General features: G+C 42.3%; 1 protein-coding gene across 2 annotated transcripts in view; it reads left to right on the forward strand.

Moving 5' to 3' along the window:
- Positions 1-26,900, forward strand: part of LOC138447629 (E3 ubiquitin-protein ligase TRIM39-like) — a 252,095-nt gene extending 225,195 nt beyond the window's left edge. For both annotated transcript variants that reach the window (XM_069603828.1, XM_069603827.1), the window contains one exon: positions 24,922-26,900. In XM_069603828.1, coding sequence (XP_069459929.1) covers positions 24,922-25,499 — 578 coding nt within the window. In that variant the 3' untranslated portion in view covers positions 25,500-26,900. The remainder of the gene's footprint in view (positions 1-24,921) is intronic.
- The last annotated feature ends 222 nt before the right edge of the window (positions 26,901-27,122 follow it).

The raw sequence follows: 27,122 nt of genomic DNA on the forward strand, positions 1-27,122 counted from the left end.
TTCAATTTAAAATATCGTGCCTTGTTTTTAAAATCCTTTACCTTAGTGTCCTTGCTTCTCTTGCCAAGAAGGGTATTATTTCTGGACGTATCAGACCATTGCTGATCCAATCCAAATTTAATTTGGAGTTCGACCATTGCGGCCAATCAACGACCACTAAGCATGTTCTTTCTTGTTTTGCCTCTACCTTGTGGAGCAAAGCCCTTCTTTCCCTTAGAAACATTTGTGTGTGTGTGTGTCTACCTCTTAGGAGTTACTGAAGGCTTGGCCGTGGAAGGGGTTATTGGGCTAGGTTCCCACTTCCACCTTCATCCTGTAATTCAATATTTGTATTTGTATTCTGAGCATCACTAAACATTTTAATTGTTTCATTATATCTATTTTTATGTGCTGGTACTCATACGCCTGATGGTGTTATGTTCTGGCTTTTTATACGTGTTAATTGAATACATACATACCACAAGCGTGTGCATCATGTTGCGTGTCTCTACTGTGAGCTGGGTTCTCAATATGCAGCACAAGTGAAGGTCTCCACTGCCAGAGACAAGGAGGATTGCCCTTTGTGATCATCAGCAGGTACCACGCTCCATTAGTAAATGAGTGTTGTTATGGTACATTGGCGCCAGTTCGAGATTGCCAGTGCTGCGACCTGCACATCCGCAAATAGCACTTGACAATAGAAGAGCAGCGAGAAGGAACATGGTTCTCTTCTGTACTGATTTTTGTGTCTAGCACATTATTCTAATTAAAATGATTAGACAAAAACATCACATTTAAAAATATGACCCGGATCGAAATGTCCAGTGTGAAAAGCCAAGCTGAAGAAGAAGCAAGTCTTGCAGTGTGACGAGAACACCCTGTCCACTGCCCCTTCATCCTTATCTGACGCCAACCCCTTCTCCAAGTCATTCTTAATCATGTCATTGTATATATTGATATAATACTCATCTTTAGATGGAAGCACTTGCCCCTCAGGTGAATGTTACCTTTGTAAATCACCTGTTTCTTCTTATACAATGTGTCTGTGAATGTGTTAAGGTATGTCATTTCTGATAAAAAATCACAGCCGTGTTCCTAAAATAAATGCACATACAAATATTGTAGAGTCATTACACACCTCGTCGACGTTTGTACAAATGCAGTGCACAGTTTCCCTTGGGTCTAAGAATACCGGCTCTGGGTGGTGTCTCCCTTCATTCTGGCACAACGAGTTTGGGTCTGGCATAGCGCAATCATCACAAATGAGCTTTCTTGGACCAAGAAAGGGAGAGCACTTGTGCTGCTTGAACCAGTAGATCCAGGGTTAACCAAAGAAACGCACATGTCTTGTAGTATGAGACTAGTCTCCAAAGCAATAGAAATAGTATAGTGGAAGAAGTGCTCAAGAAAGAATGTGGCAAACACTCAAACATAGAGCTACAAAACAATGGATTTTGTATAGTCTGTCCAGTTCACAAGACAGACTATAATCAAAACAGTGATGGGTGGAAGGTTTTGAATAGATCTGAACCACTGGCAGTGCTCTTGGCAACCTTCTACACCACCGCCTCTTTAGCCCGTCTGCGCCTTTGCAAAAGCGGGCCAGCCCATAAAGCAGTACAGGAGAAAAGGAGCAAGGACCAAAAATAACAGAAAGTGGTTAGAATTCTGAGTCCTACAATTGGCCTAACTGTCCCAGGACAGTAGAATGAAGGAGACCTACTTTATTATTATTTTAATTATTATTATTACGATTATTAACATGGTATTTGTTGAGCGTAACAATGGAGCAATTTGCAATCAGAGATTACATTAATACAGTATAGAAATGAAGCAAGGAAGCCGGTTAACAATCCACGGCAATATGTCTTTTAAAACTGCATTGTTGTCCAGATACTCTGAGAGGCCCAACATAGGCTTCTGCTATTTAGGCCATCTGGATGTCGGGGGTTATTGAGTTTTCGCTGTGGGGATCCAATATTGCTCAAGGTTGCCAAGTTAAGGGTACATTGCCTTCTAGCCAGGCTTTCACTAATTGGATGTTGTTCCCTAGTCAGTTGGTTCCAGGCTCCAGAGATTACCTGTGGATTGTTGTTGGCACTTGCTCAATAGCGTCAAAGTCTGTGGTAATTTGCACCGGGTGGTATCAAGTTTGTAGCAGTGCTGCTGAGCCTCGAGATCACCATTAGGCTGTTGCAAATGTCATGTTCGGTCTTTTGCCAGCTACTGGCACTGAGAACAAGTTCTGAGGGTGTCTGTGGAGAGCGCTTTGTTTGAGGCAGGTTCTTCTACTACTCAGCGTCCAAGACCCATTCGACACAGTGGATCATCAGGTGCAGTGAGGTGGCTGGAAGTGAGAAAAATGGAGGTAGCCTAGTCTCTGATTTTTTTAAACCTTGGCAAGTTATGGTGATCAAGTTATTGTTCACCGTAGCTCCTTCAACCTTGAAAGTTCCTTCTCTGTCCTCTGCCTCAAGATTGCATGACTGCTCTTTGGATAACTGTCTCTTAACCTTGGGAATTTACAGGTACCTACAAAAGTACCTACAACAGTAAGCCTAGTCCTTGTTTTGCAGACATACATACATACATACACATCTCTTATTTAATTCTATTTATTTTAAGAACAAAGTTCATCCAAAGTGATGCATTCTCCAGAGCATTCTCCAGAGCCAGGTCCATGAAATAAGTAAGCCCTGTACAGATCACAATTCAAGCTTTGGTGAAAAAGAATGAAAGGAAAATATCGAGGGAGGGAAAAGGACTGTGAGGGAGGGTAGGTCAAGGGAGCACTTCAGTTGGTAACATAATGGCAGGATGCTGCTGGTAATTTACAATCGCTAATTATGCTTTAAGCAGCCTTGATCAGTTGGCACACACTCCAAATAAAACCTGCCCAAATACAAATACATTCCTTTCTGCTCTTCTTTTTTCCTGAGTGACGAGTTCATCCAGATCGAGTAGCCATGTGTCTACTTGTGGTCTAGCCTTTCCTTTAAATAATCTGGGGATTACTCTGGGCCTGAGGTTGATGGTCTTTGCTCAAGTGGTCTAATGCACAAGATAGCCATAGCCAGCTACAGGCTAAGGCTGAAGCAGGATTCCAATATTGGGTCATCCTCTCCTCTATTTAATTCCAAAAGTCACTTACTTTACTGCATGTGCAGCAGGCCTGCTTTCCGTGACCCCCAAGACCAGAATTGATTGTTATCTTTGACTACTCCTGACGTTCCCGCTGTGATATCCACAACACTTTGAGGATCATTGTTGTGCCATGAAACATATGTTCATGTCTCTGGAGGATGGTTTTATGTTGCATAGGATACCCTACTATTCCTTGTTTGAGATCTCACTGCCCAATTTCAGTTTCCTGTTTTGCCTGATCAGCTTTGGGTCTGCTTCACTCTATTTCTGACTAAATAACTTCCGCTCTACAGCAGTTATAAGGATGAGTGGATATGGGTTTCCTGCCCGCGAACGTCTTGTTTGCAGGTGGACTGTCCGCAGTGTAACTCGTCAGGACCCATTTTGACCGTTCATTAAAAACCAGGTCTTGAACCAGGTCTCGCCATCACGGAGACCAGGTTCAAGGAGCCATTTTTGCCCCCCGTCGCCAATGTTAAGGCTGCGGGGGACACCTCCACAACCCCTGAAGCCGAAGATACCAAACATGGAGATCGGGGGAGACCCCTGCAACCGCATTTCTCAATGTTCAGTATTTTCAGCTTCAAATTGATTGCAAAAATTCAAACTAATGTTAGTGACCAAATTCGGTCAGATATACCATTCATGCAAATGTTTTTGATCAATTTGGGTAATACCGGATGAGTAGTGGCTAAACGTCCTACTCAGCACACAAATATCTACAAAACAACCGTGATCCTATCACTAAATCTGGCTGGAATAAACTTAAGAAGGACATACTGGGCTCCAGCGCAGGCCTTCCTATTGCAGACACCTATGTCACGGCTTCCGCCAGAGAGACTATCACTGATATCCTCTTCTTCGTTAATTCACCTGACCTATGGACTCGCTTCATGGTTGGGTTAATCTCTCCTATCGCCTCTTCTCCCATTAATGGTGGCACACGCTGGGAGGTTCTCTTTGACCTCTTTGCCATTTCCCGAGTCACCATTATTGTTTATCTTAATGGAACTATCATGATCCAGGGTCCTCATCCCAACCTTCTTCTCTTCCACAGACTCCTTCCTCGCCTCTCTAACCTCACCTCTCCACTCTACAGGTGCCCCTGCCTTGCTGTACTGTCCCGGCTCCCTTGTCGGTCTTGGCTCCCTCGCCATCCTCCACTATCCCCCTGTTTCCTGTACCCTCCCCACCTTCTGAGGAAGACCTTCAAAGATGGCAAGATGATCCACATTGACACTCTCAACTCTTGCTCTGCTGTCAAACACTCGTCAGACATCTGCAACCTCCTTGCACTCATGGATCTTGATGTGCTCGCCATCACGGAGACCTGGTTCAAGGAGAGCTCAGTAACAAGCTTTGACACACTCCTCCCTGAAGGCTACAAAATCCTCCCCGTGCCCTGGCCTAAGAAAGGTGGGCTGTGGCGCTTATCTTCCCAGAACACCTTGGATGTTCTCGCTAACCTGTATCCATCATCCTTACTCAAGTCTACTCCTCCTTCGAGTACCTAGTTTGCAGAATCTCTCCCCTAAATCTTCTCTCACTATGGCCACCATCTATTGGCCACCAGGTCAGTCTACTCTCTTCCTCTCGGAATGGGCTGTCCTGGCTTCCTCTCTACTCTCCTCCTCCTCTCAACTCCTCCTGATGGGTGATCTCAACATCGATCTGGACTCTCCCGGCTCCTCAGGACCCTTCTGCAATGTAATGGACTTTCTCTCCCTATCTATCCTACCCTCTGGCACCATGCACACCACGAGCCACACCTTGGATGTTCCCATGTCTACAGACATCCCTCTCTCTACCCCCACACACTGACCCTCTCTCTTGGACAGACCACTCTCTTCTCTCAACACACCTCACACTTTCCTCTCCTCTTGCAACAACACAAACTAACCCTCTCTCTTGGACAGACCACTCTCTTCTCTCAACACACCTCACGCACTACCACTCGGCTTCAAAGTCAACAGACCCATGAAAAATGTGACAGTGGCTGCCTTTGCCTCCACCTACCCCCCCCCCTACTCCCATGGAAAACTCCCACCCTGACTCAGCCCTCGCTAACCTCAATCTCTCTATCTCCAACACTCTTGACACTCTTGCCCCTGCCATGAGAGTCTGACTGAAGCCTTCCAAAAAGTGCAACTCTTGGTACGACTCCGACCAGGCAGCCCTAAAACGCAAGTGTGGGGCAGCTGAACTCAGCGGGCGCACCATCTGACAAACTGGCCTGCAGCCTCCTTCTGAAGTAATATCGACTCTGCATCCGCTCCATGAAAAGAGTCTATATTCAAGCCTGCATCTCTGCGGCATCAAACAACATGGCTGAGCTTTTCAAAGTCTGCAAGGAACTGCCCAATCCTACAGCAGCCTCTTCTTCTGTCACACCCACCTAGGATATTTGTTTTGCCCTGGCTGCACACTTCTTCACAACAACCCAAGACATCCTGTCCTCCCTCTCTTCTACCCCACAGTACACCCCCTCCTCTTACCCTTTCCTCTCTCAAACCCATCTTCACCTGATGAGGTCACCAGACAAGTCCGGTCTGTGAAGGCCTCATCCAAACAGGTGGACCCCTGCCCCTCAAAAACCATTAAGGACAATATTGACACCCTCACCCCAGCCTTGGCTGATCTATGCAATCTCTACTTTTCCACTGGAAGTTTCCCAACTGCCCTTAAACACTTGCTTGTGCACCCTCTACTCAAGAAACCTTCTGACGACCCCTCCATTCCAGCAAATTACCGCCCTCTCTCAATCTCTCCCTTCTTGGGCACACTCTTGGAGAAGTTGGCTATCACTCAGCTGACCCTCCACACTGAATCCATTGGCTACCTCCATGACCATGAGTTGGCTTTATAGCATCCAGAGGTACGGAAACTGCTCTTGTGAACACCTGTGAAAGCCTGCTCTCAAATGTTGACACTAATACTCCCTCTGTCCTCATTCTCCTAGGCCTCTCCTCTGCCTTTGACACGGTTAACCACAACACCCTGATTGCACATCTCCGTGACACCCTGGGAATCAAAGGCCAGGATCTGGCGTGGTTAGTTTCCTTTCTCTCTGACCACCCATCCCAGGTGGAACTCAGACCCTTTATCTCAACTATTTCTCTCTCAACTTGTGGCGTTCCCCAGGGATCTAACCTCTCCCTTCAACGTCTATATGGCTACCTTGGCATGTGTGATTGCCACTTTCATCTCTAACTTCCAGTGTTACGCGGATGACATGCAACTATCCTTCAGGCTACCCTCAGCCGCCTCCTCTGGTATAACCTCCCTGTCACCCTCCGTCTTGAGCCTGACCTTCTTAAGTTCTGTAAACTCCTCAAGAGCTTCCTCTTCTCCTCTTCCTTTGCTCTCCCTGTACCCTGCTAGCCTTGCCCTCGGCTTCCTCCATCCATCTCTCCCTCATCTCACTGGTCACATGGAACCCCCTCCAGTCCTCTCTTGCACTTGCCTCATGGCCCTACTCCCACCCATGTTCACTGCACTTAAAATAGGCCTAGAGAATGGTGCTCTCTGCACTTACTCCAGTTTCCACCGACCGGGTGCACTTGGATTTCCCCGCCCTGTTATCCTCTATGCACTTGCACGACCCAAATGCAATGTGCCTGATGATCATCTGTCTGTTCTCCCTTGTCTTCCCCTTAATTGCACTGTTAAAAAACAAAGCAGAATCACCATTAGGCTTATTTGCTGTGTCTCAATTGTTATTTGTATTTACTCACTAACTCTGCCTGTACATACTATTATTGTCTTAGAATTTGAAGGGCTCTGAGCGACTGTTGTTTTTCCCCTTGTTCCCACCCACCTTGAGCGCTTTGAAACACATTCATGTGTATAGGCGCTATATAAATAAACAATACAATACAATCATAAAGGTACTAGCAACCCAAAGAGCAATAGTGCAACATTACCCCAAAAATGATGTCTAACCAAGGTTGTGTAAAATATATACTTTAATTACAAAAATCAATTATACACTAACCTATCAAAAACACGATAAAATAACAACCCTGTAAAGGAAGTCTGAGAAATGCACAACGTAATTATGCAAACACTCTGGATAATTAACACGGAGGAAAAACAGCCAAGAAATGCAACAAAGAGTTCAAAGGGGATATTTCTTGTAGGACAAAGGTGCAAAAGGGACTAAACCTGTCGTCTCTAGGCCTTCAAAAGGTGTACCAGGAGGACAAGGTAATTTCAATGTACCTGATTGCAATGTACCACGTTTCGCTTTGGTGGGGTGTGCTTGTGGGTCTAACTGGGTGTGAAGGTGGTGAGGTACTTGGTGCAGAATAATAGTACTGCTGCTTCAGTTAGACTTGTGATGCGGTGGTAAAGCAATTTCTTTTTTTAATTTCTTTTTTATTGTTTTAGTTGAATAAATAAACAATTCAACCTTTCAATACATTAACAACAAAATAATAAACTAATCAACTAACAAGAAAACATCGTAATGCACAACCCACTTATTTCATATAGCATCTCACCAGTCAGGGCTAATAGGGCAAACACAATTATTGCAATATACTCCTCTTCATAAATACATATTTGATATGATCTAACTTCCCCCGTTTCAGCATTCTTCATTTCCTAAAATATCTAAAAACAGTATATATCTAACTGCTGCTAAAATCATAGCCTGACGCTGGGCCGTAAAAATGATTTTCCATAAAACATTCGCAGTTAAAGCTCTTTAATCTTTAAAAACATTTTGTAAGAACAATTTTCTTTGGGACAATAGATTCGGACATAGTACCATTAAATGCTTTATGGTGTCAGGTTCATTAACATTCTTGCAAAATCTGCAACATTTTTGCTCGTGTGATGCCCTTAGCCTAACATCTTGAACTTTTTTAGTAGGCCATAAATTAAGACACAGTATTAATATCAACATCCTTATCCTCAAATATTCCTGGAGTGTATTCATCGGATTCATATGAAAATAGCTTCTTTTAAAAATGTCACATCTATTACACTTTTCCCAAGTCAGCCTCCAGTCGTTTTGCCAGAGCTTGAGTTTAGCTCTGTCTGGGTTCTCAATCAAATGGTCGATCTGAATGTCTGCTTTATCCATTATGTCCAGGCAGGATTGCTTCCACGCCTGCAGCGAACCATCTTCTGCTGACTCCAATAGAGCCGCTATCATTGGTACTATAGATCTATCGTTTGGATTACAAACTATACATTTCCTATACAAATGAATAAGTTGCCATTTGTACGAAATGTTCAGGGATAATCGACCCAGCTCAAAGCGGATCACTTGCACTGGAACACATATTGGGAGAGACAAAACTTTTGTCCAAAATAAACCCTCAAGAATTTTCCAAACCGGCACACAATCTATCATCTTGGTCTCAGCCCTATAAATTGTCATTGGAATCACCTTCTGTTTATAAAAAAAATCACTAAAGGCTTATATGAAAATTTACTGGAATTCCTATGTATAATGGATGCCTGGGCCGCTGCCACTAATATTTTCCTCCTCATATCGATAATCATGTACTGTCAGTAAGGGCTTCTTGTATAAAAACCACTTCGACAGACACTTCTGTGAATTCTCTTTTGATGTTAGTATTAAATTGTCTACATTAATAGTCAGAGAGTTTGCATTTACGTATTCCTCCAAGGCTGTCCAAGACTTTTGCAGACCTACTGGCGTTTTATCCATTATAACCAAATCGTCTGCGTAGACAAGCCATTGCAGGGGACTGTTTCCCAATTTAGGAGGATTTGTCACAATGCTATTCCACAAATTTCCAATATCGGAAATAAAATAATGAAAATGCACGTGGCCAAGTATACATCCTTGCTTTAAACCTCTAGCAATCAGAATTGGTTGCGTCAAAAGGCCATCCTTATTTAGTCTAATTTGCACAGAAGTGACTGCATAGAGCTGGATGATAAAAGCCAAAATATGTGCCGGACATGCCACCTTTTTCAGTCTAAAAACAGGAGTTCTCTAGAGACAGAATCAAAAGCTACCTTAAAATCAATAAAAGCCCTGAAAACTGTTTTTCCTGACAGTATTACTCTCTTCTTAACCTTCGTCAAAGTAAGCAAATTTACTGAGGTCGCCAAACCGGGTACGAAGCCCAACTGTTGCCTATCAACGGACGACCTCTGCTCGATCCAGCTAGTGAGATCCCTAAATAACAGGTATGCAAGGATCTTCTCCTAAACATCAAGGAGGGCGATCAGCCAATCATTTTGGGGCAATTCCTGATCGCCCTTCTTGAATATTGGGACAACAATTAACTTCCTCCATGACTCAGCACCTATCCCGACCTGACAACCTCCTTAAAAATGGAACAAAGGATCGTTGACCATTGCTCCGGGTGTTCATTCATCATAAAATGTGTTCAACCATTCGGCCCAGGTGCTCTTGATGCACTCAGAGTTTATATCTGTAGACATGTATCTTCCTGATCAAATATTAGATTGCTTCCAACCTTCCGACTATAATTAGATTTAAAGTGGAGCTTTAGACGCTTGGCATACAGTTGTCCAAAGTATCCCACCCAAAAACTCTCTTGAATAGAATTGGCCTGGAGCGATAGCTGATAATCATTAATACCCGTGTTCAAAAGAGATCAGATCTGAGCACTATTTTTAGTAGCTATTGTACGTAGCATTCTTACACCATCCACCTGATACATTTAAGCTTGCTGAGCGTTCAACCAATTTTTATATTGCAACTTGTATTTTATAATCCTTGCTACTCTGTTATATTTACACACGAGAGTGCTCTAAGATTCTATCTCAATTGAGTCTTCTTTTTCTTTGGGTCGTGATCAAAAGCATGTTTGTGCTTGAAACTCGGTCTGCCGCCTCCAGTTTGTGTCTCCTTGAATAAAGTCAGCGTTGTCACATAGGAGCCCTCCTCTCCCTTTGAGTGAGGGTCCCCAAAAGAGTATGCCCTGGAGTTGAGTTCACCCACTGATGATGAGGTCCAACTGAACCTGTGCTGCCCCCCCCCGTGACTTCCAAATTAAAAGTATAGATCGCCCTTTTTGGGATCAAAGTTGGAACAATCAAAGACAACAATAATAGACTATGGTCTTTGTGCGAGCACTTGTAGCTCCTTTGCTCTTGTAAAGTTATTTCTATCCACATAGATGTAATCAATTGTCATGGACTGTTCATTATCAGATCATGTGGATCTCATCGGAATATCTCCCTTTAAAGCACCATTCAATATTATAAAATTACGGTCTTCCATTAATAGATTTGTAGAGCTCGTTCCTGAAAAACCAGCAGAATTAGCACATTGAATATTCAAATTGCGCATAATCAGGGTTGAGATAACCTGAGTATCATGGCAGATTAAATAAAGCATCTGCTCTACCCCCTCCAAAAACTGGTTATCAGATATAGCCACATGATTCCAATACAGGTTTGGTATCACGAGATACCCATTAGTGGAAACTAACTTAGAGAGTTGAATATAAGAATTTGGTGAGGCCCAGGCAATTTCAGTCAAGCTGCATTGTGAAGTCCTGGCTGTTTGATGCTGCGTTTGATGCAACAGTTCAAAGTCTTCTGCGCTGCCATCTGTTATTCGATCCATACAGGTAACAGGGCTCAGCTTGGGTGAGACACTGGCAAACTATTTTGATGATTGATCATAGTATTTTAAAAATGAAGACTGTGCCAAAGGATGCACCGATGTAACCATCTGGTTTGAATGCAGCAAACACGACCTGAATGCAGTTCTGTTTGATTCAGTGAAAACAGAGATCCTGGTTGGTCTGGGCCCATGATGCTGAGAGACCCACTGCAGGGGGCTCTAGAAAAGGTGAATCCTTTTCGTTTCTGCTCTTCCAGCCTCGGGAGGTTTGCAAGCACAGTGGCAGGCCTTGTCCTTTAGCAAGAGTCACCCCAATGCGCCCTGGGAAGGGGTACTATTTCTGAATGGGGCTTTAGAAAGATCAGCTCTCACAAAAGAGGTTCAAATGAAATCTTCCTGAATTCTGAATGGGTCCAAAAGTGAATAAAAGAATGGTTTTCCAATTCCCTCTTTTATAGGCAAAAAGCCATATGGAAATGGGGGAAAGAAAACATGCTTCATGCTTCATGAGGTCCACTCCCTGTCAAGTAGCCTGTAGGAGGCAGGAGAGCTGTAGGGCAAAGAAAGGAGTGGATTCCTTCCCAGTTATGCTTAGCTTCCTCCGGCTATACTATCCAATCCCCTTCTGAAGCCAATATCATCAAAGGTCATGTATATGCAACACCCCAATGTGAGACTATGGGCCTCATTACACGGAAGGCAGTAAGGGTTAACGGTCACCGGTAAGGGTACCGGTGACCGTTAACCCTTACCGCCTTACTACGAGGTCCCTTTGCGGGACCCGACCTTAACGGCTGGTGTAGACCAGCCGTTAAAGTTGGGACCCGCAAAGGGACCTTAGTGCTAATTACGGTACCGCAATTTGCGCTACCGTAATTAGCTCCTTCCCCATTCCCATTATGCCCTATGGGGCAAAAATGGGAATGGGGAAGGGCCATGGAGAAAGGGGGAATTACCGCCCCGCCAACCTTGGAATGAGGTGGTAATTCCCCTTTCCTCCATGGTGGTACCGGTATGGTACCAGCGGCAACCATGGTGCTAATAGTACCATGGTTACCCGCCTACCGTGTAATGAGGCCCTATATCTTTTGTTTCGGTGTTTTTCCCAAGCTTCTGCGGCTGAGTGCTTCTTGGGCAGGAGCGGTGTTACATGCCCTCACAAAAGATCAAAGAGAGGTAGCTCCCACTGGCTATTGTCTTGTTGGTTGAGGACAGACAGCCAGTCTAGGAAGAATGCACACAGCCTGTCCACCTCATTTTAGGAGGTTCGGTATAACCTAGGTGTGTTGGAAAATGCGTTATGGATACATGATGGCCGTGAGATGTACTCAAGAGCTCCAGATAGTTTGGTGGCTCTGATACTCAATTGTAATATCTCGTGGTACTTCCAAACTGACAGGGGCAAGCCAAATTGACAGAAATGTCTCGGAGCCAAGAGCTAGATTATGTTTAAAAAAATATGCGGGGTACACAAACAGACACACAGGGAGATGAGACAGAAGAGCTTTCTCACCCTGCGTGAACATAGGCCTTAGTGTTAAAGAGAAGGTATAATGAATGCTACATTAGGGGGACGAGTCCTTAGTTTGATTGAATTAGCCTTCAGACATTGTGCTAAAAGTTTCCAGTTGTCATATGGGTGTTAATTTGTCGGAGACCTCCGTTATTTTAAGCAAAGAATACACAATATGAACATTAGGGTCAATCATTTATTAGACAAAGGTACAGCACTTCATGTCAGGATTTTAAACAAGCTTGTTGTGTTAAAATGGTTATAATTTCTGATTAACAAAGCTTGTATAAACGTCTCTCGTTTTGATAGGTTTTTATTCTTGAAATAAAATATATTAAAGGATATTGGTTTCCAAAAAGTGTTGACAGAATTTTCGCGCCAGATAATTCTTTTGAAAACAGATTTTTTTCATGTGGAAAAACACGAGGTCTTACATACAGGCACAGGTATCAAATGGTCCTATATTTAATAAAGATACACAGAGTGTATCAGTGAATATTGTGGAGTGTAGCGGCGAGTGTGGTTTTCCGTGGTTGCTGCCACCTTCCTTACCAGTCTTTCCTTGATTGTTGCTGTTGAAGGTGAAGTCCTAACTCACCTGGAGCTCTACAAAATCACCTTTGCAGCACAATAGCGCTGTGCAGTGTATTGCAGCGAGTGCGGTTGTCCATGGTTGCTGCCACCTCCCTTACCAGTCTCTCCTTGATTGTTGCTGCTGGAGGCGGTGTCCTAACTCACCTGGAGCTTTACAAAATCACCTTTGCAGCGCAATAGCATTGCGCAGAGTCTTGTGGCAAGTGTGGTTGTCCGTGGTTTGCCATGGGAAGGCGGTGCAGCCCTCATTGTGGACTCTACACGCTGTTGATTGTACTGCAATAAACTTTTCTGCTGCTCTCCAGACAAGCCATTCTCTGGTACATACAGCCCTGATTGCAGTACCACTCCCTTTGCAACTTTAACAAAAAGCAATATCCTGCTGTGACCCAAACATTATTTAAGCCTGGGATGCCTTTAGACCGAACGCAGCGCCTGCTGGAGAGGGCGAGGGTTGCTTTCTCAGCCCTTATAAGTCTGACTGGCTCTGCTACAAAAACAAAACTGACACAAAGAGCTGGATATATTTTTTTTATTTTCAATGGAGTGATCTCTATAAACCATACAAGCGGTGCCTGCGGGCCTGGACGACCTTTGAACTGGAATGTGCTAAGAACTCTTGGGAAGACATTATGTGCACCCAATCTGACAACAACCGAGAACAGGTGTCTGTTAACCTTCACTGTTTTCAGAAACACTACAATATCCTACAAACAGAGTGGAGACATGTTTTTCATTACGGCGTGGATTTCTACAAGACAGCAAGCAGTGACTTCAGGCCCATGTGGCCTTTGAACTGCTTGCTGTCCTTAGTTTTAGAGATAAAGAAAGCCGAGTGATCCGTGCCTGGAGTCCTGCGAGCCCAGTCCCGCTATTACTCTGAGGAAAATCTTAATCGCATCGTCCTTGGCCTTAAAATTCACACAAAAAATGCCCTCAAATCGGAAATCCACACTACGCAGTGCCACAGCTAAAAACGGAAGAACCAGCAAAAAATGAAGCACAATCCCAAGACCAAGGAAAAAATAAACCAAAGCGGAAGCCTTGGCATTACGAAGTCACTCGCAGCCAGAAATTACAGGCTTCTTTGAAACTAAATCCAGAAATAAGAACAATTGCTCTTCAATATCGTCCATTTAAACAACTTGCAACAGGCCTCACTTGGCCGGGAAAAAGAGCTACCCAGACAATTTTGTGAGGACTACATTAAAGACATTAACCTATGAAATGTACCTGATTTGGCTGTCTTCGCATCATCTTCAGATTCCTCTGAGTTTTTGATACTGTCTGTGAGAGTGTGGCCACAAACCCAACTGAAAAAGAAGTAAAATGGTCCAATCTGAGATCTGTCCTAAATGGCATAAACACAATTATTTCAAAAGTGGACACTTAACATGCTTTTTAGCCAATATAGCAAAAAACAACCTGAGGTTAAATCAATGCTGACTAAAGTAACTGAAAAAATATCGAAGCTGACAAGAGAAATACCATCGATCATCGTTGGCCAAAAAGGAAAAAGCAAGACCATAAAAAATAGTTCAAAGAGCACCCTGCCTGTACAGTGAAAGACTGACAGACATACAGCCATGTCAAATTACAGTAATCTTTTAATAGGTTTGAAACTTCCTCTATTTTAAAAAATGTCCTATCTCTACCATCAGGGGAAACGCATTAATGTCAAATTACAAAAAGAGATTTGTTCAATATTATTAAAATAAATACTAGTATTCTCATAGAACAGGTATTCCTCTCCAAATGTTAATCCGGAACTAATATCCTGAAAGAATGGATCTAGTGCAGTATGTAGCAGTATTTATCAAAAATAATTTATTAATAATCATACAGATATATACATTCTATAAAGACCCTAAACTAACACACAGTGGTTATGTCTAATACATATAGATCACTCTATTTTTCATAAAACCTCCAACATTGAATCAGTAAACAAACACTGGTGACAATACATTGCAACATCACCTAATAAACGTGTCATAAAACCACATATTCCCAACATGTTTCAGTTCTTCTGGCCCTTGAATGGCTGAACTTTCTTCAGGGGAAACAATTGTTGTTCTAAAAACTAAAACAATTTCTTCAACACTGTGCGGTAGGGGTCGAAAAAACATCAACCAACTGATGTCATAAAAACCTGTAACATAAAAGAGAGAGGGAAACCTTATACTCTAAAAGATACCAACATAGTACCAAAGTTACTACTTTCACCGACTGTAAGGAAGAAACCAAAGCAGTGCGAAGGAACCACCAACCGTCACCATGACAGTGTCATGATCACTGCTTCCAAGAAGCCAGGACCAGCCCAACGTCCTTGGAAGCAGGCCCCTAACCCTAATCCTAAGCACCAGCCGGTCCCCACTGGGACCTTTTGGGCCTTGTCCTGGCGCCGGTGGCACCAGGCTCATCAAAACCATTGGTCCCGGCACTGGAAGCGCCGGGCTCATAATAGGTATGAAGATGCTTGGGTGGACTTACCTGCAGCAGACCATGCTGCTTACTTACCAGCCACTTAGAAGCCATCTGAGAACAGGAACTACTTTCTTACCTGGGTGGGGCAGCTCCACTCCCTGGATACAGCACTGGAACTCTTCTGGAAACTGGAACTCTTTTCTTACCTAGGCGGGGCCGTGGAAGAAGACGCCTCATCACTCCAAGGCTATTTAAACCACACCCGATAGATGAAGCGTGCTTCGCGTTATTCTGCATCTGCAGCAGAACGCTCACCGAGCCTGCTCCGGCCTTTCTTCTTCCGATCCTGGACCTGCAAGAATCCTACTTACCATTTCGGTATCCAGACATCATCAGCACCTGCAAAGAACAGAAACAACAGGTTAGCAAGGCGAACTTTACACGCAGTGCTCACTTACATGATCCATCGGCTGCGGCCGCTTCTTCACGCCGCATCTCCACCTGCAAGAACAAAAGCATTGCCATACTTACCGGCACGCTGTGAATTCCGGATTTCTTCGTTCTGCATCGCCGCCTGCGAAGGCAAAGTATCGTTAACAACTTACTGGCATTCCGCGGACTCCGGCCCTGCAACCCAACATCTGAAAGGCAAAAGAAAAGACATTAAGCAGGTATTTACTTACGTCCATCACGCTCGTCGCAATAAAACGCCTGCAAATACTCCGGCGTCTCTTTAACACGAACTAAGCTGCAAAGAAAGAGACAGTTAGAGCGCTTGCCATACTTACGAACTTCCAGGCGCTTCACTTCATCTTTCATCTCAAGAGCCCTGCAATACATAAGGGAAAGGCATTATACAGAGTCTGCATATAAACGTGCCACGCATGTAAAGGCTATAAAGACAAAAGGTGTCCAGAAACTCACCGCTCGTGCAGATAACGACGGTAACCATCCTCTGAATTCAAGAGGCCTGTGTTTCACCAGTGAAGGAACTGGCAACGGCACCCTGCACCAGACGCAGATGGAGAGCCCAGCATTCACCTATATAAGGTGAGCACGTTGACCTGGGGGCTCTATGAAAAAGCTGGGAAGAGAGAGAGAGAGAGAGGGACATTCAACAACCCAGACCATTAACCCCCATATTCTTTCACCTGCAGAAACTTCACTCTTCGAGTCCGACACACAGTGCGAAGAGGTTCGACCCCAGAAGCCAATCGAGTCCTGCACATCACTTTTCGAGTCACAGACAGCTTCCTGCCAAGACCCGCGCCTCCGTGGGATTCAGGTGAGCGTTACAGACAGAAAAAAGGAGGGGCCTAATAGTGCACCCTCTTCTCAGAAAGTGAATTTCAGGCATAAAGTACCTTCAAATGGTACTTCTTCAAAAGCGACCTTTTCATATAAATTCGCCTCTAGCCCCTTCAATCAGGCTATTGTTTATCTGAATGGTCCAGAAATGTTGACAACTAGAAAAACAATGACATAACACAATTAAGAAGCATGTTATTGTACAGGTCGTAGGCTGTCAGTATCTATACATGTCTGGTTGTCCTGGGTACCTGTTAGGTCTTAAAGATGACCACAGCAACACCGAGGTGATTATCAGATCAACACCTTCCTATAGCCATATGGACAATTCCAAAGGCAAAGATGGAATACATCTGTAAACAACAATGGGGAAACATCCATCACTCTCCTCACCAGAAATGTATGCACTCTAATGCGTACCCTATAGGGTCTATAAAGTATATTTACCTGCTGTATAATTCACAGATGTTCAAATGTACATTTTCATATGGTTACAACTTTAATAACCATCACGCGGGACACAAAAACCCTCCAAATAGGATAGAACCACTGTCTGAAATGACATGACAACACACACCAGACAACCATCAATATGATGTAAAATCCACAGTGCATTATAGTCTGTTACCACTGCACCGCCTAGGACAGTTCTTTATGTTTAAGGGAATCATTGCAGCTCAGACCCCAATTATGGCAAATATTACATTATCCTTACATCTAGGGACAAGGAACTTCCGAGGTACCAATACAACAACTATATCCACAGCTTGTAAAATTCTATTTATCTGGAATAAACCCTCACATCGTAAAGACACTCACCTGTGTCTCCATGCAGAAGCTGTCCACAAACAACTCTGTCCGAGCACGTACGCAGACCGTCTGACACTCAGAGTTATCAGCAACTCTCACTTCCACGTTCCGCGTTGGGATTGGCTGCCGGCATGGAAAGCGGACTGACACGCATTTCCATGTCGGTCGCCATCTTGGACCTGGTTATTGCATCTGTCTAGTGGCCCTGGGTGAAAAATCATACTTGGATTGCTGCAGAGGAAATGTAAGACCTGAAATATTAGGAAAAGGATCCTACGGTTGCCCAGTGTTGGAGGAATCTCACTATAAGGTGTGTCAAATATTGCCTACACCATAATAAAATACACACTTGAGAACAAAAGAAACTACATAATCACCAAAGCGTGGTTACAGAATGCATCATGTCACTGATTTTGTATACATAATACTATGCACAAGGTCCAATCAAATACACATCCATTGATCAAGACGGTATAAGGTCAATAAATGGCAAAACATAGGCGAGAAATTGGCAATACCAATGGTTATATACAGGAAGATACAAAAAGGTACATATACCCAGCTTCAAAGTAGACCCTAGTGCCAGTGCACTCATTCATTCTCGTCCACTAAATACATTGATCCAAACACAATGGAATAAATGGAATAAATAAGTAGCAGTTCAGATACTTGTTTAGAAACAGGTACATACAAGTCACTTCAAAGGTGAACCTGGTGCCAATCCACTCCTTCATTAAGGTCCACAACATTACTTTTAATGACAAATAAACTACCAGATGGTTCAGTATAGCAAGCAAATTTACATGGTCCTTACATAGACTCACGAAATGGCCTGGTTGAGTTTCAAAAACCCAGACCAGGGCAGGAAAATAGCGAATTGGTTACCACTTGACTCAGCCCTAATACGCTTACTCAATACTACAAAAATAAGCCTATCAGGAAAAGTGACATCGGCCTTACTAAAAACCCACCGTGGCCCGTAACCAAACCATACGCTGATGCTTGTATAGGTTCCAAACCATTAGACAAACCTATAATTACTGCAAATGCTCTCAAATATCTGGGAAAGTGGATTATTCTCAAAGAAATTAATCCAACAGACCACCGTCCCTTCCTAAACAGATCTTTCCTCCTAGTGATTTTTAAACAGTTACCATATTTTGACCTAATTACGTCAACTGACATTACAAAAATCGAACTCCCTATGGTCGGGAGCCACAGTGGTTTAGCGATCGGAGCAAAGTCCAAATACACCTTGACTCAGCTCATTAAGGCCGATCATTCCCCCTATGAACTAGCTGGTATCTTGCAATCATCCAAAGACAAATCAGACAGTACCTTGGTTATTAATATATATGACCCACCGGGGCAATTCATAAAAATCATATACATGGAATCATGGATGATATCATCTACTTCTGGCTCGAGAAAGTTCCTACATGTCGAATTATAGTTGCAGGTGACTTTAACAAAAGGAACCTTCACCTGCCCTTCCCTAAAAAGTCTGTCTTTGATTGTCCATGGAAAAAACTCACTTGCTTTGCTTCTATCATCTGATGTTTTGGGTTTTTTGGCCTATTGACTCATCTTCAGAGACATACACCTGGTCAAATGGAATTGTTAATTCACAACTTGACTATGTACTTGCTGATCCAGCCACCAAATCCGGAAGTAGCCCTATAGAAATCTCCCACAATGCTCAAAGTGACCATGTGATGCTGAGCTGGTACATTGACATAGCACACAACCCCATGAATCTATTCAGAAAACAAAACATTACTTCTAACATAAATCTTGATTACATGGGTCTGCAAAAAATATAAACGTTGTAAATAATGTATTGTGGCACGATCAAAGAAGCTTGGAAAAGGCACTGAGTATAGTCGAATGGTATCTGGGACGAATGATCTCTATAAAAATTCCGACCAGCGGGAAGGAGAATCAAAAGCCTAAAAAGGAAAAATGACACAATGTAGAGCATCTACATTGAGGAGCATAAAAACCAAACACAAAAATGCCCTAAGGGCTTTGCGAGCAACAATTTATCGAAACGATGGTGAAGCAATGCTATCAACTTTACACTTCAAGAACATCGCGAGATCATGGTCACAATTGAACAAAGTCACACACTATTCGCAATCAGTACGCCAGGCCAATAATGTCTTAGAGTCAGAGTGGATCCCTCACTTTTCCACCCTCTATGCCTTGCCCCTAAACTCACCAAATGTGGCTCTCGGAGTTGAACATAAGTGTTTTTATCTCAACTTTGATCTGGATGACATTCGATTTTATATTAACAGGATTAGCAATTCAGGTGCCTGTGGCCCTGATGGTCTTTCAAATCGAATGTTTAAACAACATCCGGATCTTTGGGCATCTATTTTGTTCAAAATATTTTCACTTATTAACATCAATCAGCGCTTCCCAGAATCGTTGACCCATTCCATCATAGTCCCGATATACAAAATAGGTGACCGCTCCTTAGCATCTAGCTATAGACCTATAGCTATGCTTGATGCCCCGGGAAAAATCTTCTCGAGAATCATATTGAGACATTTAAATCACTGCACAAGTCAAAGCAACTTGAGGGATCCATTTCAATCTGGCTTTGTCGCTGGCCTTGGAACCAATCCCAACCTTATGGTTCTTAATATGTTAAGATCCAAATATGCGGCCAAAAACCAAATCCTATATTTGGCATTTATAGATTTCAAAGCCGCCTTTGATTCTATCAATCGATCCATCATGTATCGTAAACTAGCTCAATACAATTGTCCATCTTCATTATTAAATTTGATTATGCTTTTACATTCTAATACGACCATGCAAGTCAGACTGACTCTAGCCGGCAAATTATCATCAGTTATCAAAACATGTCGAGGCATTAAACAAGGCTGCATCTTGGCGTCCTTCCTATTCCTATTTAATCTGTTCTTACTTGATTTAGGCCTTGCTTTGCCCCTAGTACAATCCGACTCTCCCAAATTAGGATCTAATCCCATCTGTCACCTCCTTTATGCTGACGATTTGATACTCATATCGCAAACATTGACAGGTTTACAAAAATTACTTGACTGTTTAACTTTGTATGTGACTGCTAACAATTTAACAATTAACACTCAAAAAACTCAGAGCATGGTTTGTAAACCTCATGCCAGAACCAAAACAAAGTCATACAACTGGCACTTAAATAATGTTCCTTTATCATAAGTCCAGCAGTATAAATATTTGGGTATGAGCATTCAAGCACTGCCAACAAATCACGTAATGGAGGACGTAATACATATAAAACTCCAAACACTCATATCTAAAGCTAAAGTACTTAAAGCAGTTCTATCAGCAGAAGGTGATCCCCACCATACTTTATGGAATTGAATCTCTATTGCCTAAAGCTTCCAAATGATGGATCACGCTGGAGGCCCGATTTTGGACACAACTCTTGCATTTACCCAAGAGCATTCCGTTTCCTATTATTCGACACGAGCTAGGTCTCCTCTCCTTGGAGTCACAGATTAAATGGAGAATGTGTGCCCTGTTTAGGAAATCCGTCATGGGAATTTCCACTCCCGGCATTTTAGGTATCATGACACAGCATCTCTTGGCTCAGGATCAAATCTTTACTAAGTCGTGGTCTAATTTTATCTTAGATGCATTAGCAGATGCCTTAATTACCTTGGACCTACTCCTATCCAACTCACAACGTGCAAAACAAAAACTATATCAGCATGACTGGATAGATAATCGCAGACAATGTCAAAAATATAAGACCTTCGATCCCTGAGTGTTTCGACACAAAGCGTTTCATGAGCCAGCTGATTACTTAATCAGATGTCTGTCACTACACATTCATCAACAGTATTTAAGGTTTTGTTTAAATCTTTGGCCAACCAGAGAAATTATGTCTAGATGAAAATTGATTCCAAGAAAACTTAACTATTGCCGCTTTTGCTCAAACAAATCAGAAAAAAGAAACACTAGAACATTGTATAATGTATTGCCCCATACTGTCTAATCAAAGAAAAAATCATTTCAAATACCATATTATAAATATATATGTCCACATGGACATAACTAACATATGGCAAGCTCTAATTAACAACCCCAAATTGGGTATGTGTGTAGCAATAATACACTTCCTGGAATCAATATTTCAAAAATGTGACAGCAATACCCTTCCCTCAATCCGCTGAAGATCCCAGTAGCAATTTCTTGAGTCGCAATTTCTTTTCTTTTGCCTTTGAATGGTTCCTTTTCTTTTTCATTTTTCTTTTTAACGATAACACTGCATACTCTATTAGAATAATGTATGTATTTTATTTGAATATAATGTCAGAAATGAAACATTTTTACTCTTCTCTTTAACGATAATGATGTAATTTTAAGAGCTGCCAGTGGAACAATCTTGTCAATTTGTCGATTTGTTCATATTTGTTTATATTTGAAAGGATGATTGTATTATCCATATCAAATAAAAAAAATTAAAAAATGACACCATCAGAAACATCTCCCCTTTTGATAAATGAAAAGAAAATTCTGCTCCAAAAGAGTTGAGCAGCAGTAAGAGCTTGCCCTGAACTAAATTCATACGAGAAACAAAATAGTATCACCCATTGCAAACTAATTACAAAATTTGGCTTAGACATCACAAACTCTCTGTCAAATTCAAATTAGTTAAAATTATTCCATTGGCTAAAAACTCATGATGCACACAAGCTTTGGTCATGCTGCAATGCATTTCGGAAAGCCATGTCTCCTGTTGAATTGAATCCTATATCCCAAAAATCATGGTTCAGGCATATTCAGGGTTTATATTTCATCCTGTGTATCCCTGATACTGACACTGGCTCTCTTATGCACATTATGGAAAAGAGAATAGGCAAAACCAAGAGGCAGCCCTTAGATCTAGACATAAATGAGGAAAACCTGATAGGAATTATCACAAAAATTAAGTCCTGTTGGGCGCCCGGCCTAGACGGAATTCCTAGTGTAGTGTTAAAAGATCAACCTGAACTGTGGGCAAAAATATTGAACGCACTTTATTCTCATTCAGTGAAAACATGCTCTCTCCCAGAAAGCGGGCGTAGGTCCATTATTGTCCATGTCTTCAAAAGCGGCGACAGACTGGTTCCCTCCAACTATCGCCTCTTTGCGATGATGGACACAGGTCAAAAGATCTTTGCCGGCATAATACTAGGCAAACTTACAACCTGGTTTGAAAAAAGCCAACTACTTAGCCCTTTTCAGATGGGTTTTAGGAAATCAGCACATTGCAATTCTTAATAGCAGAATACGAAAACAAGAAGGGTACTAACTTATACTGTTATGTTGATTTTATAAAGGCCTTCGATCTCATCTCAAGACCAAGATTCTGGGAAAAACTTGAGAAATGGGGTATCGATCCAACATTATTACACTACATACAACAGCTGTACACGCACACATCTATTTCAATACGCCTACATTTGGAAGGCACACACACAAATTACTACCAAAGAAATTGTTGTCTAAAACAAGGCTGTGTGTTGTGCCCAGTAATGTATAATCTTTACACTGCTGATGTAGAAAGTGAATTACAGTTTGTCTGCTATTTTCCACCAAAGATAAATTGTACTCACATAACATGCTTATCTTATGCGGATGACATATAACTGTTTGATCGTACTCCAGTGGGCCTGCAGCACACGATCACTGTGCTAGAGACATACGCAAATGAGAATCACATGATAATAAATACAGATAAGGCAAAGACAATGGGCCTCATTACACGTTAGGCGGTAAGGGTTTACCGGTACCGGTAAGGGCACCAGTACCGGTAAACCCTTACCGCCTTACTACTAGTTCCCTTTGCGGGACCCGACCTTAACGACTGGTTTTACCAGCCGTTAAAGTAGGGTGCCGCAAAGGGACCTTGGAGTTAATTACGGTACCGCAATTTGCAGTACCGTAATTAGCACCTTCCCCATTCTCATTATGCCCTATGGGGGCAAAAATGGGAATGGGGAAGTGCCTTGGTGAATGGGGAATTACCGCCCCGCTCACCTTGGCGTAGGGCGGTAATTCCACCATCCACCAAGGCGGACACGGTAAAATACCGGTGGCAACCATGGCGCTAATAGCGTCATGGTTACGGCCTACCGTGTAATGAGGCCCAATGTGTCTAAGCAGCTTAGAAACAGATCCCTTTGTCTGGCACCTCAATGAAACTGAATTGGAAAGGACAAGAGAGTTTACATACTTGGGTTTCCCTGTTAAAATCAGGCCACCTCCCTCCTACTACGAAGCAGTGGTCAGGGGCAAAATATGGAAAAAATGGCTTGTTCCAAAAAATTACATAGTGTTGAGGAGGACAAAATATCGAGGGCTTACTTGAAGTTTATTGTTTATCCTGTATTCACTTGACGCACTCCCAAATACACAGGTACAATGGCTAGAAAAAATTGAGGGCAAATTGCTACGTACAATTATCTACCTACCAAAATCAGTACCGGTTGAGGCATTAAGATTAGAGTCAAGCTGTGCTCATTAAAATCAGTGTGGTACGTACAGCATACGTTGTTATATGCCAAATTGTTGAGAACAGACCGTAACTGAAACTCCCTACTACAATTAGTAGGTGATGGTATGAATGATGACCTGAAATTTTCTTCGAGGATCTAAAAACAACTGCGTAAATCCATCTTGCAGCATTGGATATTGAGCCAGACATCTTTGTAACTTTGCCGAAATTTGAAATAATAATAAAAACAAAAATTAAATAATGGGATAGGGCTTTAAATATAGACAAACTACATACATTCAAAGAAACGATACAAGGAATACTCTTATCAGAGTGTTCCCCATTACAGACCCTGTAGCTATCTGACTAAGATCTGCTCTATTGAGCTCAAACGATTCGTACTGTACTTGAGATTGTACCTTCTCCCCACAAATGACTTTGTGGGAACATGGCAGGTAAAATCCTCTATCGATTATGACAACCGTTGTAGATTATGCCATCGAGAAATTGAAACATGTCACCACATTTTAACTACTTGTCCTAATCTGGCTGCAAAAAGGTTACTCTAACTATGTAAATAACATGGACAGCAACCTTTATGACCAGTTCTGGTCAATGCTATGTGGTGTTCAATCTATAGTTGTAACTGCTGCCGCCATTGGAATATGGAAAGAAATGGAAAAGAAAATGGAGATGAGGCGAATATGATTTTTAGTAATAGGAAAATCCTTTAATCAAATATGTCATTGATGGAATTTCATATTTAAGATTTTATGAAAAGTTGATATATGTAATTTTATATATGTGACTGAGAAATATCTCCTTTTAAAATGTTGTATGTGCTTAAAGGTTTTGTAAATTAAAATAAATGCACAATAAAAAATGTTTTAAAAAATAAACTAAAGATACACGACATGGTGAGCTAGGACAAGCAGCTAACATTTCATTTTTGCAAGTTGAAGTGGTGCTAAGCTTGTGATTGGCTTGTGGAAAAGGAATGCTGCTGGTGATTGGACTGTCGCGAGCTACCTTCTTTAGTACTAAACTGTGATTGATTTTCTTTTTCAGTCGAAGTCACCCTGGATCCCGACACTGCACATCGATGGCTCATCCTGTCTGAGGATGAAAAGAGTGTCAGATGTGGAGACAAAGCACAAGATGTGCCCAAGAATCCACAGAGATATGACATATATCCCATTGTGCTTGGCCGTGAAAGGCTAAACTCCGGCAGGCATTACTGGGAGGTGGAGGTGACTGACAAGGCAGCTTGGGAGTTGGGAGTGTGTGATGAATCTGTCAGCAGGAAGGGGGAAGTGACGGCCTTTGAGCCTGACAAGGGCTACTGGACAGTCCGGCTTAGACATAATAAATACCAGGCCATGACCTCCCCACCTACCCTGCTGACCCCACAAGTGCTTCCACGGGTGGTGGGGATTTTCCTTGATTATGAGGCTGGGAGAATCTCCTTTTATAATGTGGAAGGCAGGCGTCTTCTCTATGCCTTTCCTCAGGTGGCCTTCCCACCCCAGCTCCGGCCACTCTTCAATCCTGGACTCAGAAGTGAATGGACAAATGATATTGTTATGCAAATTCTACCAGTGACTGAACAGGAGTGGGAGGAGGAAGATGAGTGTACACGCTTATAGTGATACCCATCACTCACCTGTGCCAATATTTCCAGCGTTTAATCCTTCCTTTTATTACGTAACCAGGGAAAGTCACTGAAGCAAACCCATCCTTATTAGACACACATGTGCAAGCCGATGTGTACTGTGCGTCCTTGCAATCTGAAGGGTGCATACACAGATTGCTAAAACCACTCAAGACTGATGGTTATGCAAAATAAAGTACACAGCACTAGGCAATTCACATACTCAGGATCCATGCATGTGCTTTCTGATGAAGTCACATCCCTATAAATATCAGCTTGTATGTGGTAGAGACAGGATTGTGTTCGGCAACGTGCAGGTCCCTACACATCATCCCCATGCCACCGCAGGCTGTGTTAGGTCCAATAACCACAAGTATGTACTAACCTTCAACAATCCTTTACATTTGTTGCCCTTTAGTAGTCACTCCACCTCCTCCTCCTGCTCCCCAACTAGCCCTGACCATCAACCTTCTTAACTCCCAGGCAGAGCGATAGTGTAGATGCTTCTCCAAGTTGATCAGGTGACACAGAGTTAGAAGGAACGCAAATAAAGGGAACCAGATGAATAACTTTTTCCTGAAATATCAGCGCCATTGAACAGAGATAAACTATATTCTAAAAATCAAGAAACAGTTATAAATATGGAAAGGTTATCTTGGTCTGAACAATGTCCCAGGATGGATCATCAAAGTGTATTGCTTGGAAGGTAGATTATTTAGAAACAGCCTTTTGCATAGTCTTAGAATGTATATATTTATGTCTTAGCTGCCTGTAAAGTATATTAGCACATGGAGGGGATTCTTGGCCTCCTACTAGCCACCACTTTGCTCGGAGTCCAGCCAATAACTAACTGCATTGGAAACATTTAGAAGCAGACAGGCTAACTACCAAATGTCTGCAGTAACAAAACCGCAAAGAAACTTCGCAGCAAGATCTATTTCAACAAGACACTTCTTCTCCAGGAGAATCAAGCAACAGACTTTCAATGGACCACCATAAAAGCTCACCCATGGAAGAATGGTTTCACTTTTGCATAGAGAAACAGTTCACTTTTATATTACGCCAAATGCATGCTCATGTTAACACTGTTCTGGTTCAACAAATTTACAATGTAAATGAATACTATATAAAGACGACCTTGTTATTTTAATATTTCAAAATGAAACCACATTTCGATACTAACATATGTTGTGTATGTATTACATTAGCTACTATTAAACTAAGGTTTTGTTTTTCACTACTAAAACTCAAAACCTGTATTGCCATGACCATTAATTGCCTTATTGTATGATTTTCCACTGATAATTGCCCCTCTCTTGGTTTATAAGTCTATAGAGTTACCCTACCAGAATGTACATCACACGAAATAAAATTTTATTTCTTCTTTTTCTAACAATGATCTTGTGATTGCATTATTGCAATGCCCTTAATTAAGGGAATTGATCCTGTAGCTTCAATTTGCTTAGAATACGTGTTTGTAAATGTTAAAGTCTTGTGAAAAGGAGCCATGTGCTGCATCTCAAGAGGGGAATCACCTTGTAGTCATTTGGAGAGGCGGATTTAGTTTAATGTAGATTATCTAGTTTTTAAATGTCTAAATCGTTGGTGTCTTGCATCA

Source organism: Ambystoma mexicanum, chromosome 3q, assembly GCF_040938575.1.
Source record: "Ambystoma mexicanum isolate Mex_15411 chromosome 3q, UKY_AmexF1_1, whole genome shotgun sequence".
In the NCBI taxonomy this organism is placed as follows: domain Eukaryota; kingdom Metazoa; phylum Chordata; class Amphibia; order Caudata; family Ambystomatidae; genus Ambystoma; species Ambystoma mexicanum.